A 13,885-nucleotide genomic window follows, 5' to 3' on the forward strand; every position below is an offset into this window, starting at 1 on the left:
GACCAGCAAGACTCGTCCTGACTCTGCAGCGTGCTTCATACATAGCTAATCTTCTCTTCCATTCTACTTTCTTGTCTATTACAGGGGCAGTCAGCCCAAAATGAGCGCAAAAGACCTGTTTGGTGAGTACCATCTCCTTGAGTTCATACAATTATATGACAAGCTTAATGCTCACTAGGGCTTGGTATCGCTGTCACCGACTGCACATTATTAATAAGTACAAACCAGTGCACTGTCCACCAGTTCTTCAATACTTCATTATTTTAGAATGTTTTGTTCCAATAGAGAAAAAACTTGCTTGTTGGCGATATATATTTTTTTTGCGTAAGGAAGTGCAATGGCCTGGTGAATTCCAATCACATTTTCGATTGGTATCAGGTGAAGAAGGAGCACTTGTAGGCCATTTGTTGAACATGCAACTGATTTCCCGATTTGAGTACAGAAGTGGCCTTCTCTAGTGAAAAACAGGAATGTTTCCAGACAGAGCGAGGGCTCTAGAGAGCTACTGGGACTGGACTACATGAATGACTTTAGTTCTTTAACTTGGTTTCCAAGCATTGTTACCACTCACTATTATAGTGATTGATAGTTTCAAAGTTTTTCGATCCCAGCATAAGAGGTACAGCGGACGCTGCTCTACAGAATTTTGCCCAGGGTTCCTTGCTCCATCCTCATCTCGTTGTCAAATTGGCATCTACACTTATTATACTTCATGCTCTGGCTTGACACTGCCACATTCACTGGGAGGTGCAGTAAAGGGCAGGGTTGCAGGAGCATGCGGGGTCAGGCAAGGTAACCTATCAGGTGAATGGCGGGGTGTAAACTGGACAAACTGTCCGAATAGATTCCTGCCCCTGCTCAGGCACCTGCCACACTGTTCCCGAAGATGATTCTAGTAAAGATGGGACACAGCTGAAACAGTTAGGTTCTCCAAAGTGAAATGTGAGCATATTTATACTTAAGTAAGAGGATTAGATTAGTTGTCATTTGTCTTACACCACAAATAGGGGAGATTGGAGTTAAGACTGAAGGACACAGAGGCTGTGAAAGAAAATGGACAAAATGAGAGAGCTGACATATCTAATAAGCATTAGCAAATCTGATAGCTCTCTCCTATGCGATGTCTATTAGCTTTGTCCATTTTTTTTAGCCATGTTGTACAGGAACACAGCTGCTTTGCTGCATGGCTTAAAGCAACACACAATACTGGATGGGATGGGGAAGCAGGATCTGGCACTATGGGCAGAGACGCCATCCTCAAACTGGGAAACCAGGTTTGAGTCTTGGTGATGGCTCAACATCTTGTTATCCTGGGCAAATCACTTAATCTCCCTTTACTTAAAAAAATAAAGAATGTGAAGTTGTGGAATGTAATTCATGCTCCTTTAAAGCGTCTATACCTTCGGGTTGAGCATGCATGTAAGACCGAAAAAAATCACTATTATCTGTTAGTTTGTACTTCCTTGTGACATTGTTATTGCACTTATATAGCACTATGCTGGCACATTTTTGGTCCCAGAGTGCTGTTGCGTTGCTTTCGAACGCCTTGCAGATTCATGTAATTGTGGCTAAAAAGGGTATTAGCTGGTGAAGCCCATATGCGGACAGATGTTGTTTCTAGGTCCTGGAGATGTTCTCCAGTTGCATTCGAGGGGGATGTAAAATCATTATGTAGTGGTTGTGCGAGTTGGGGGAAGCGTGTAGAGTCTGTGTGGGTTCCTAGCACAGTCTTTGCGTGGCGATGAATTAGCTTAAGATGGGTGAGTTGTATGTGTGTGCATTTATACCTGACGTATGAGATTCAAAGGTGTGCTCCAAAAGGCACGGCTAAGTAGGTGAAGATATTAAAAACATGCCTGTATGTTTATGTGCAGTTGAATTTGTTGCTTCGATTTTTATGGTCATGGGTTTCAGGGAGAAGGGGGGCAGATCTTCTATTTCCTGTAGCCTTCAAAGTAGACATGACAACTCACTTTGGTCAAGGGCGAATTGAACCTGCCACGCTCTCGGTGTTTTCGTAAGTGGCCATGTGCAGTGCTTAGCTTATGCAAGAGGTGTGCATCATCCCTCTTCTTGTTGGGAAACAGGTCTTATTTTTCATCAAAGGCAAGAGAGAGAGAAGGACAGAAAAGGGCGCAAGCAGGAGGAGGAGATAAGCAAGAAAACAAGGATGAAAACACATTTAGGAGAGTGTGAAAGAGGCAGGAAATGTAGCGTGATTGACAAAGGAGGTGTGAGACGGAATAAAAACAAGGCAGCCATTCCATTGTTCTACTCCAGTATTAAGCAGCGCTGGTCATGTTCTGAGACAAAAGTGTGTGACTGAGGGGATTGATACCCCAGTTTGGGATTTGAATTATGAGGTGCATCTTTGACCAGAGACTTTGTGATAGGTGTACATTTTTCTATGAGGAACGGGAGTCTTAATCATCCACATCAAAAGTGTTTTTTTTGGGTACTAGCCCATAGAACAAGACACGCAATTTTTATAAAACATCACACAAATCATTGGATATCTTTATCATAGATATTACACGTAAAAAACAGTCAAGATTAAAACATTCTCAAAGTGATACAAATTGCTAAAACAGTTTAAAAAAAGAGCCAAGCAGCATGAAATGGGTCAGTGGGTTGGAATAGGTGCAAATTTAAAGTTACAGTACTCAATACTCCAATATAATTATTCAGCCAGGTGAGACCAGGAGGTAAGGAGGAAAGAAAAACAAAGTAATGGTGAAGATGTATGAAAATTATATTTTTTCAAAGTAATACGCCCACTCTCTGCCTGAGTAGCCACACTGCGTATAAGTATTGGCTAATGCCAAATACCAATAGCTGGCTGGTGTCAGACCGCAGGATACGATAGGCCTCCTTGTATTGTCTGACACCAGTAGAAATGCAGAATGGTTTAAGCCAAGACCGCCTGGGCCTATCATGCGCAGGACAAAAAATAGGAAATGTTCAACATCCTCAATCCTATGGCTACAAAATACACAAGCTGGTGAATCTGCACAATGGGGTTTCCCTCTATTTGTGAATTTGTTTACTAATAGTGTTCCCAGCCTAAATTTAACCCCTTCAGTGCCCATGATGAGCTGGACTCATCATGGGCCGCGGTGGCGCTGTGCCCATGACGAGTCCAGCTCGTCATAGACCCCGCCCGCTAATGCAACGGCCGGCACTGGGCGGGGAAAGGGGCGGGCACTGAAGGGGTTAAAAAACAACGTACGAGACAAGGGTGGTTGAATCATGTCCATGTATAGTTCCTTAGCAGGTGTGGGCTTAAATGATAAAAAAAACATCCACCATACCCCCCAGATTTGGCCATTCAATATTGTCCAGTGATATTACTTTTTCAATCGGCATTTTATAATATCCTTAGTGCTGGGGGTGATTAACAAAGTCTTGTTCCAATAATCACTCCATCCTAGGTCAAAAAGATGGAGTTTAACGTTTTGGAACCGAAGTGGGAGATTGGTCTTACTCAATTTCAACACTTCCTCTGCTGCTAACCTATAGTCGAGAAGTTCTGGGGTAGACCACAGCCTGACCAAATATAGGAGGGGTTTCAACACTGCCAAGTCACCCACCCTTTTGTCGCCAGTGTCAAAGAATGGAGGGATCTATGAAGTACTCTGAGGTAAACTAAATAGGGATCTCAAGAAACTATTTTCCTTTGTTGTTATACTTGGGAGTTTGGAAAACCCCATATTTCCGACCCATATAGTGCAGCAGCCTGGGCTTTGGCCTTGTAAACTTCAGTCGCAGGGGAGAGATTTTGGGGTGGTCGCCTTGAACCTCTTGACAATTACAGATGCAGTGTGTAATAAAGCTAATACACTTTTTTGCAATTGAGAATTCCATTTCTAAAATTTGTCAATTCTAATCCCCAGATAAGTAAAGGTTTCAACCACCTACAGAGTAGATCCCGTCATTGCAAACCCACCTCTGCAGGTTCTATGGGGATTGAATACCATTATCTTAGTTTTTTGGTAATTCACCTCCATGCCACAAAGATCACAGTATTCCATGAATTTGTTCAACAGGTTTTGTAGCCCAGATGGGGTTCCTGAGAGCTGGAAGGTGACATCTGCAAAAAGTAGCTCAGGATTGGAACACACTCTTAATCTTGGGGAATCGTGAACGCAGTTACGTAGGTGCTTCACCACATCATTTGTATATAACAAGAATAGTGTTGGTGCAAGTACACACCCTTGAAGCAGCCAGCACTCTACAGATATGTGGTCAGTCAGTTTGCCACCCAGTTTCCATCTGACTTGAGCAAAGGTGTTGTTGTTTAATCTTGTAAAGGTGTCTAAGAGTACATGATCTAGCCCCATGGATGCTGTTGTTTTTGCATTTGTCACCCCGAGTGGGAAGGGTATACCCAGACGTGGGTCCCGTGCTGGTCCTAGGATGCTTGTTTCCAGTCCAGGGAGGACCTGGCTTGGCAGTTTGGGCTGGACTGTTCCTTTGAGGCACAGGGTCAAGACTGATTTGCATATGGCTGGGTTCAAACTGGAACGGCATGGTGAGCAAAAAAACGATGGATTTAGGCCCAGATCTCTGTACTGGGGTGAATGTATGACATTGTTCTGCATTCTGTCCCTCAACTGTTGTTTTTGCATTTGCCACCCCAAGTGGGACGGGTATGCTCAGACGTGAGTCCCGTGCTCTCCATGCCACTGGAATCAAGCTATCCTGGCTGAAGAGGGGTGAAACCCCGAAACCGGTCCTAGGATGCTTGATTCCAGTCGAGGGAGGACCTTGCTTGGCAGTTCGGGCTGGACTGTTCCCATGAGGCACAGGGTCAAGACTGATTTGCATATGGCTGGGTTCAAATCATGGTGAGCAAAAAACCAATGGATTTAGGCCTAGATCTCTGTACTGGGGTGAATTTATGACATTGTTGTGCATTCTGTCCCTCAACTGTTGTTTTTGCATTTGTCATCCCGAGTGGGACGGGTATGCTCAGACGTGAGTCCCGTGCTCTCCATGCCACTGGACTCAAGCTATCCTGGCTGAAGAGGGGTGAAACCCCGAAACCGGTCCTAGGATGCTTGTTTCCAGTCCAGGGAGGACCTGGCTTGGCAGTTCGGGCTGGACATTGTTGTGCATTCTGTCCCTCAACTGTTGTTTTTGCATTTGTCATCCCGAGTGGGACGGGTATGCTCAGACGTGAGTCCCGTGCTCTCCATGCCACTGGACTCAAGCTATCCTGGCTGAAGAGGGGTGAAACCCCGAAACCGGTCCTAGGATGCTTGTTTCCAGTCCAGGGAGGACCTGGCTTGGCAGTTCGGGCTGGACTGTTCCCATGAGGCATAAGGTCAAGACTGATTTGCATATGGCTGGGTTCAAACTGGAATGGCATGGTGAGCAAAAAACCAATGGATTTAGGCCTAGATCTCTGTACTGGGGTGAATTTATGACATTGTTGTGCATTCTGTCCCTCAACTGTTGTTTTTGCATTTGTCACCCCGAGTGGGACGGGTATGCTGACAGTTCTGCAATCTGTCCATCAACTGTTGTTTTTGCCATATAGAGATAGCCCTAGGAAAGCCTAAGATATTTCCTGATGGTGAGGTCAAAGCGGAAGATTTGATCTATCGTTTTCATCTTGGTTTAAAAACCTGCCTGTAAAGGGGACAGGACGGAGGCCTCATCGACCCACTGGTCTAGCTATGGCCTGATGACAGAAGATCTTCTGGAGGTTATTAATGAGGCTAATGGGCCGATGGTCACTCGGAACACTCCTGTCACTGCTTTTGTATACTGGAATGATCGTGACACCATGCCAGGATTCGGGAATCTTACCACCTGTAAATATATAATTAGACAGAGCATTAATATATGTTCCCCATTCGGTAGGCTCAGAGCGAAACAGGTCACCAGGGACTTTGTCGGGACCCGGGGCCCTCTTGGGTTTCATAGCCTGAATAGCACTGAGAGTTTCAGAGAAGGTGAAGCAAGTACAGACATTTGTATTAATGGCTCCCGGGCGCCTGGCTGTCTTAGTCATTAAAGCAGCAGCTCCTGCATTGGTATGGGCATAAATGTTGGCAAAGTGATCTACCCATTGGTGTGGTTGGATTGAGAGTGCTAAAGGGATAAAAGAACGAGCACTACCATGCACAAAGACACGCCAGAATATCTGAGAGTCACTTTCCTTCGCAGCAGCAACTAATGCTAACCAATTGCTATCTCTCCAGTTCTGTTTGGTGGATGCAATAGTGCATTTATAGTGTACACAGGCAACAGAAATTGCCTCTTAGGGACCCTTTTTAACTGCTTCAATTAATTGCCCTTTCGCCTGGTGGCATTCCTTGTTGAACCAGGTAATAGCCTGCTGGGGGGCGGGGGAGTTTCCCTTTCTGAAACTTAGGTCCTTGGTACAAAGCTGATGTAGGGCACTAAAAAGGTCCTCATGGTGATCTAGCATAGAAGATGTATCAAAAGACGGCCCTGCTAGTGGTATAAAAATGCCACGAAAGGTGTCATAGATTTCAGTTAAAATGTTTGGACCATTTAATAGTTTTTCTGTTGTTGTCTAATGTTACACAGGTCTCTGGCTTGTCTCCTCGGACAGTGGGGTTCCCTAACAGATTTCCAACCAATTTGAGCCTGAGTGCATTATGGTCATTATCAAATCTGTTTAAGACTTCAAAATCAATGACCATGTGCCAAATATCAAGGTCTAAAAATACATAACCAGTTCTGCTTTTAGAGGCTCCCCTGGGAAAAGTGTACGCACAATGTATATCAGTTTGGAACCTCCTATTACATGCCCTCATGCCATGATTCAGGGTAATTGACAAAAGCTGAATGGCAGAAGCTGGCCATGACAATAAGGGCTTACTTTCCAGTAAGGGTATACCTCTAGCTTCATCTATAAGAACAATTGATGACTCTAGGCCATCTACCCGCTCACAAGTAATATTAAAGTCTCCGGCATTTATAAGTGGAGTGCTATCTGGTCTGGCAGAAAGAGGACTAGCAAGCACTTCTAGTGTAGGTGACTCATTATTTTGTGGAATTGAGCGATTGTAGACGCTATACTGGTCAGTCCTATTTCCATTTCTGCCCCTTAAGGACAGACCTAGAATATAGGTGCTTTTAACTTTTCCTTACAGACTCGCAATGTTCCAGGACAACAACAAATAACAACAACAACAACAAAAGGGGAGCCAGGGATTTGTTTACTACAGTACCCGGAGCAAGTAGGGGACAGCGTGGAGGTGGCTGTTCAGGAACACAGGGGGCAGGGTATGTGCATGTAGGTTCTGAGGATGGGTGATGGTGGAATACATAATATATGGCTGCGTCGATGGACTAAAAAGGATTATTTGAGCTAGCAGGGGTGATCACGGTCTCAAGATCTTTATAAAGAGGAATTACTTTCACTTGGTTTCCCTCCCCTCAAGACTGCACCTCCTGGCGAGAGGCAGAGTGAACTGGGTTGGAGCCTACACCCTTCCCCATGGGTGTCAATCTACTCAAGCTAAGTCTGAAAGTGATTGGAACTTGTTAAAAATGGGAACGGTGAGCCCCTGTGGCTCGACTACCGCTCCACAGAGGTAGCAATTGATGTCCCTAGCCCTCAGGTAAGGGGGTCTGCAGTGTAAGTACCCCAGTGGAACAATGCTGATGTCGAAGCCAGCATCCTCTCACTGTTTCCTGGCCCAGCTAAAGATTAAGGATATATGAAATCAAGAAGAACTAGTTACTATTTAAGCGGTGTGTGGTTTGCCTGGAAAAGAAAAACTTTTTCTTATGAAGGCCCTCACCCACCAACCTAGTTGGTGGCATGCTTTACCAGCGGGCCCCACCCGGTGGCACAGAACATGCCCCGGGTGTGCTGCGACGCCTGTTTACAGCGGAGCGGGTTTTTGTGAGGGGTGAAAGTGCTGTGATTGCGTGAGAGTGTGATTTAAAAACTGTCCTCGGGTCCCTTTACCCACGGGGGTTATGTAATAAATGGGCTTTTGGCAGTAGTAATAAATAAGGCGGATGTGTCTGGAGTTAGCAATGGTCTCACACATCCATAGTGGTCGACATGTTTCAGCCAGGCCTTAAGATTAATCTGGCTTTCTTCAGGCTATAAGTGCATTAAGTGAGTGGTCAACATCCACAGTAGGGGAGACCAGTTATGTGCTGCACTCGCTAAGGTGCATTATAGGTGGAGGGTTAATGTCCTCCCAAGTTCTACTTGTAAGAGAAAAGAGACGTACGGGACAAAACAAACAGACACCACACATATTTGACATTTAGTTGCTGAATATGCAGATTGAGCAGTTCATATGCAAAGGTTGCCGCGTGTCCGTGATATATTCAGAAGATAACTGCAAGTGCGGTATAACAGTGATAGTGTTGGATGATTATCGGGTTATGCGCTATCGTGTAGGAAATTCAATAGCGGAATTAGGCGGCGCAATATAAAAAGTTAAAATTAAGTGATGCCCTTAAGAGATGGGCTCTTACTCTTGTATTTGACAAGGTGAACCTCATGAGTATCCGGCAACGGGGTCGGCAGTGGCTTCTGGTAAATACAGAAAGACACGCACAGACTAAGGTGCTGTCCTTTCTGAGTTCAACCAGAGGACCCCCTGTGGTATCATGGTTCCAGATCCCCGATTAAACACTGGGCAAGGCTAGGGTTTTTGCAGTTTACCACAATACAGTCTCCGGTCTTATGCTTGGCCAATGGACCAACCCACCCACCTGACCCTCCTCACAAAGAGGATAAACTTGGATTCCTTGATACCAAAGTCTGTATTGTGAGATAGCTAGTGGCAACCCCTGTTTTTAAGCTCATAGATTGTTTCTTTTGTGTTAGAGGTTAGTTGTGGTACATCCGTCTATATGACCACATAGGGGCAGCAATCTGGTGGGAGTTGAGTTGGGACAAGCTCGGAAATTGTGCAGCTTGGCCTTAGGCTCAGGAATTTGTTTCTTTGGTAAGGCTCCTCTTCCTCCCTGCCCATTGGTATGCTGGGTCGCACCTGTTCTTGCATCAGTGCCCCCAGCACTACAGATCTGATGTAAAGTTGAGCCTGGGGCAGTGCAGGCCCTTTCAGTTGGTATTGAACCGGAGGCCACAGTAGTGGCAGGGTTCAAGCACGATTGTTTAAGGTTTGCCTGGGCGGTGACCAGGGAAGAGAGCCCATAGACCAGCGGGTCAGCTTGGGATTGTAATAGCTGAGTTAATGCGGATTCCACTTTACATAGTCAATCGATCAGTGGGGTAAAGCATGCATTTACCATGAGATGACATTTGATAAAAACATTATCCCAATCCAAGCTAGGTGGAGCTACAGTGCTGGCAGTGGTGGAAATAGAGGTTGCAATGATCAGAAATGGTGGGGGCGGTAGGGGTGAAGGGGTTGCAACTCCTTGCATTGGTCGCCCTGGTGGCCCTGGTCTACTTTGGCCTGTTTGCTTCGACTTTCTTTTGCACTTGGCTGGAGGCCCCTCATTCCCACCAATGTCTAAGATGTAGGAAATAGGCAATGAGCTAGATGAGGTCAGGGGTGTTTGTGGGGGCCGGGCAATCCCATCAAACAAGGGGTTATATGTTGGGGAGGGGGCCTCACTTTTAGTACCACCTCGCGGCCCTAAAAGGACCTGGGACCACTCACCCAGGTCTAACGACATATGTCATTGCACTAGGACGATCTCTTTGTCCAGGATACCAGCAGCCTGCAAGTCACCATGAGCTCCATCTGAGGGTTCCATCCATCCTGGAGTGTAATGAAGTGTGTGGGTGGCACGAGCACGGCACAACAGCAGGAATCATCCAAAGTATCTTCAAGGCTTTTTACTGTGGGTGCTAGAGACGGCAGGGTCCCAAGTACCATCAGACTGTGCACATTGTGTGACCCAGTGATTGGCTGGTACAAATGTTTTCGTTTTCCAGTGTTCAGTTTCAGATGCTTTCTGACCATGCTGTCGAAGATGATGGAGTTCTAGTTTTAACAGGACCTTAATGTCACCGGTGCAGTTGTAGCATGTTAGGGTGAAAGATTAATTTACTATATTCTGCAAAAAAGAGTAGTTAAAGACAGCCGATTATCCTCCAACTTGACGCTATGGTTTGAAAACAACTGCAATTAGGTTCTTGATCATTTATGTTTGTTTGTGTGCCAACAAAGATGTGAAGCATTTGCATATTCAAGGAATGTATAATTACTGTGACAATGGATTATCAAATTTAAGAAGTTGTGTAATCTGTTTTCATACACTACACCAACATCTTTCAAATACTTAGCAATCTTACACTGGATGCCAAAGCACTTGGCACATTTTTGCAGTGTCAAGAGTGACCTCTTTGTGGTGACTTTACCCATTGTCCTTAGGAGTCCAGAGTACTCTGTGCTGGTAGGTGCTGAAGAACTAATGAGATTAATTGCATTATTCTTTGCTGATTGAAAAAGCTAAACAACATGCTACTGTCTGTGGCTCTCATCCAGAGTCCATAATCTCATCAGTCATCACTCTGTATATGACTGAAGATGAGCTGTTCCGCGTATAAGCCCTTCCACCACATGGCTTTCTGCATTAACCGCCTTCTTTCTGGCAACAGAGAAGGGGTGTGGTGCAGCGGCCAGGGTGACTGACTCCGGATCCTGGGGGCTCACGGTTCGATCCCCGGCACCGGCGGCAGATCAGCCCAGCACCATGTGACTCTGGGCAATAGCTCGCTTAATCTTCCCGACGACCCCCAGTGCCTTGACACCTTTGGGTAATTGTTCGCACTTTACAAATACTGTTCATGTGCATAAAAGTATTGTCAGAAAACATTTCTATCAAGTTAGGATCCCTTATCCATTCTCCTTAAAAAATGGCAGAATAAAACCCACCCAAAAAATGTAGCAGAGCCTTTGAAAACCTATGGTTTCAGATGCTCTGATTCATGACCGAAAATATGTACTGGTTATGTGTTGAAATGACAATGGCTATTTATGGCTTCTTTGTGTTGCAAAATGCAATAAATACATTTATTTACAACAACAAAACTTTGGAACCTGTGCTCAAAACAGCAAAGCACACAGACTAACCAGTGAACTGTTTATAGCTGATGCATTTGTTACATGCTCAGCGTAGGCACACACAAACGACATTCTGTAAACACTTAGGGCCTGATTTACAAGCCCCTTGTGCCGCCTGCGCATCACTTTTAATGTGGGATAAAGTGGCGTACCTGCGGCACAAGAGGCTTAGGGCCTCATCCACAAGAAAATGAAGCAGCGCGGCACCCCAAGCCATTTAGCTGCACCGTGCAACGCCATTTTTAAAGCACAGGGATGCGTTGTGTTAACAACAATACGATGCATCCCTGTGCTTTCCCCAGCGCTCGTGCACAATTGGCTGCCATGCAAGGGTGCCTGAGTTGTTTTGGTACAGGAAGGGACACCTTCCTGCACAAAAACTATCATTGATGGCACTTTCCTCTTTCTATACGTGCTGCAGAATGAGGAAAAAACAAAGGGAAATAAAATGTTATTTGTCCTCATTACACCAGACCTATGCTTCTCCTCGGGAGGTATCGGATTTTGACCCATTCCTAGTTTTACAAAATGTTGTAAATCTGGGATTGTGTCACTTTCCATGAATGTTCACGCAGAGTAATGCATGAAAGGGGCCCATATTTACAAGGCTATAGAAAGGTCGCACAGGGAGACTTTATGTGGCCTTGGTAATATGGGCAAGCCCATTGCGCTGCTGGTGCATCAAAAAAAGTGATACACCGGCAGCGCAATGACCTTGTAAATAAGCCCCTTAACACTTTTGCTCTCATTATGACTAGGCCAGTAAAATCTGATGTGCGCAGTAACTACATAATCAGTGATTGCAGATCCAATTGCACCAGTAATTCATAATTTGCCCCAGCGTTTCACTGAGAGATTTCGGACTCTTAAGGAAATGAGGTCTCCGAGTGAAACAACGAACAGTGGTTTTCCCACAGATTTGGCTTCCACTGGGGTGGGCTCCATAGGAATTAGGAGAGACCTTATAATTAAAGATTTTATAATCTGTGTTTACAAACAGAAACAAAAATATCCCATAGCCACTGCCCGCTTCATACCTGGTACAGCAGAGCACACAAAAGAGGACATCATGATTACTGCAGTGGGACACATGGACAGTAGGCACTGCCCACTCAGTACCATGTGGTTAGTACCATCAGATTAGGAAAGTGTGAAACTACAAAGTTGGGGGATCCGCAAATTTGCAGTTTTTTTTTAGACTTCATGAGCTTTAGGAAGTGCAAATGTACAGCAGTGGTAAACCTTTCCCTCCATTACGAGGGGCCTTGAAGGGCACTAAAGGAGCCTGGATCCACCTGGCAGCTACCCCTGTCTTCTGCTCCTGGTACCAATCTTCTTAAAGTGCCACCCTTCCCCACCTCCTGTCCGTCACTGTCCCCTTCAGAGACCACCCCACCATCCTAGCTGTTTCCTGCTCTGCCTTCCCCTCAAGTCTCACACGTGCACCCAGATCCACACCCCTCCGCGTTCCTCGTACCTGCCTGGCAGACGGGCGGCGAGGACACAGGATCTCCCGCTGCGGGATGTCTCGGCCATGGGACATTTTGTAGCACTAAATCCTGCCCCACAGCACTCTAGTTGAATTTCACCCTGAGAAAAATTGGGGCAGGTGCCTGGCCTTCACCAAAGGCCATCGTTGTAGGCTCCTCACATGCCCCCAGTGTAAATAGTACGCACTCACGCTGAGCGAGTGGTGAATTAATCACTTATAGACTAATCCCACATGATCAATCTCGAGGTGATTAATGTCAGATATTATTTACTTAATTACATTTTAAAGATCTCCGACCATATTTTCTGGAAAATCGTCTCCCCTCATCTGTAATGCAACCTTCACCTTACCTTCGCTCCTATTCCTTCACTTTACACTCTTGCTAGTACTCACCTGTACCTTATGTGTTACTCTGTCGCTCTCCCTAGTCTGTAACCTACTTTTGACTTTACTTCGTTTATCTTGCTTACCATTATTTTATACTTATCTCTAACCCCCACCCTATTTGTGAATAGTACCCTTATTCTTAACTCTAGGGAGTACTCTAGGGGGATATACCTTCCCCCTTTAAGGAGTCCCTTTCACTATAGTCCTGCCCCCTTCGGATTCTGTCTGATTTTTTTGTTCATTCTGTTGCGTGCGGTTTTTGGCTACCGAGATTTTTGGAACAAGAAAACACGTTATGTCTTGGCCACCCGGACTCAAAAAAGATCGATTACAAACACTGCAATATTTGCATCCAGTCCTTGGTTTAGGCAAACGCACAGACAGCAAACAGAGGCACAACAGACGATTTCCTGTTATGTAAAATATTACCGTTTAGGTCTTCGTGTCATGGGATACAGGCCCTTCTCAAAGGTGCCTTCCAAAGGGGGTAACCGCTTAATGGGGATCAGTAGACTACCACTGGAAAGAGGGGGGTTGTTTACAAAATAACTGAGCAAACAAGGGGAGACCCAGCAGCCACGGGAGCCTGGGCAATCCACAGGAAGTAAGCAAGCCAATATCCCTCGGGGTTATTGTAAATACTTGGAGTGGGGCATAAAGGCAAATTATGACAATGCTGAATTCGGAAAGTACGCAATTACGGACAAAATAAGCAATAAATGCAAATATTATTGTGGGAGTAAATGAAAAAACAAAGTACTACTGTATTTGAATAATATCTACAGTTATGATCAGGTGCTACCATTAAACAGTGGTGCCCTGCTCATAAGTGCAAGAGTGAAAAAAGTGTAATAAAAGTGAAGGTCAATGCAAGCATTTCCATCAAAGCAAGAAGCCCAGGGATTAGATTGTTTTATTTGAACTTCAAAGATTCCTATGACGTCCCAGCACAAGACGCCAC

The 13,885-nt window shown here is 45.3% G+C and overlaps 1 protein-coding gene across 1 annotated transcript in view; it reads left to right on the plus strand.

Annotated features, from left to right (window-relative positions):
- The window catches only part of EPS8L2 (EPS8 signaling adaptor L2), a 353,890-nt gene that overhangs the window by 153,251 nt on the left and 186,754 nt on the right, over positions 1–13,885 (plus strand). The window contains exon 3 of the mRNA XM_085644863.1: positions 85–122. Coding sequence (XP_085500989.1) covers positions 85–122 — 38 coding nt within the window. The remainder of the gene's footprint in view (positions 1–84; positions 123–13,885) is intronic.

This window comes from Triturus cristatus, chromosome 3_1 (genome assembly GCF_964204655.1).
Source record: "Triturus cristatus chromosome 3_1, aTriCri1.1, whole genome shotgun sequence".
Lineage (NCBI taxonomy): Eukaryota > Metazoa > Chordata > Amphibia > Caudata > Salamandridae > Triturus > Triturus cristatus.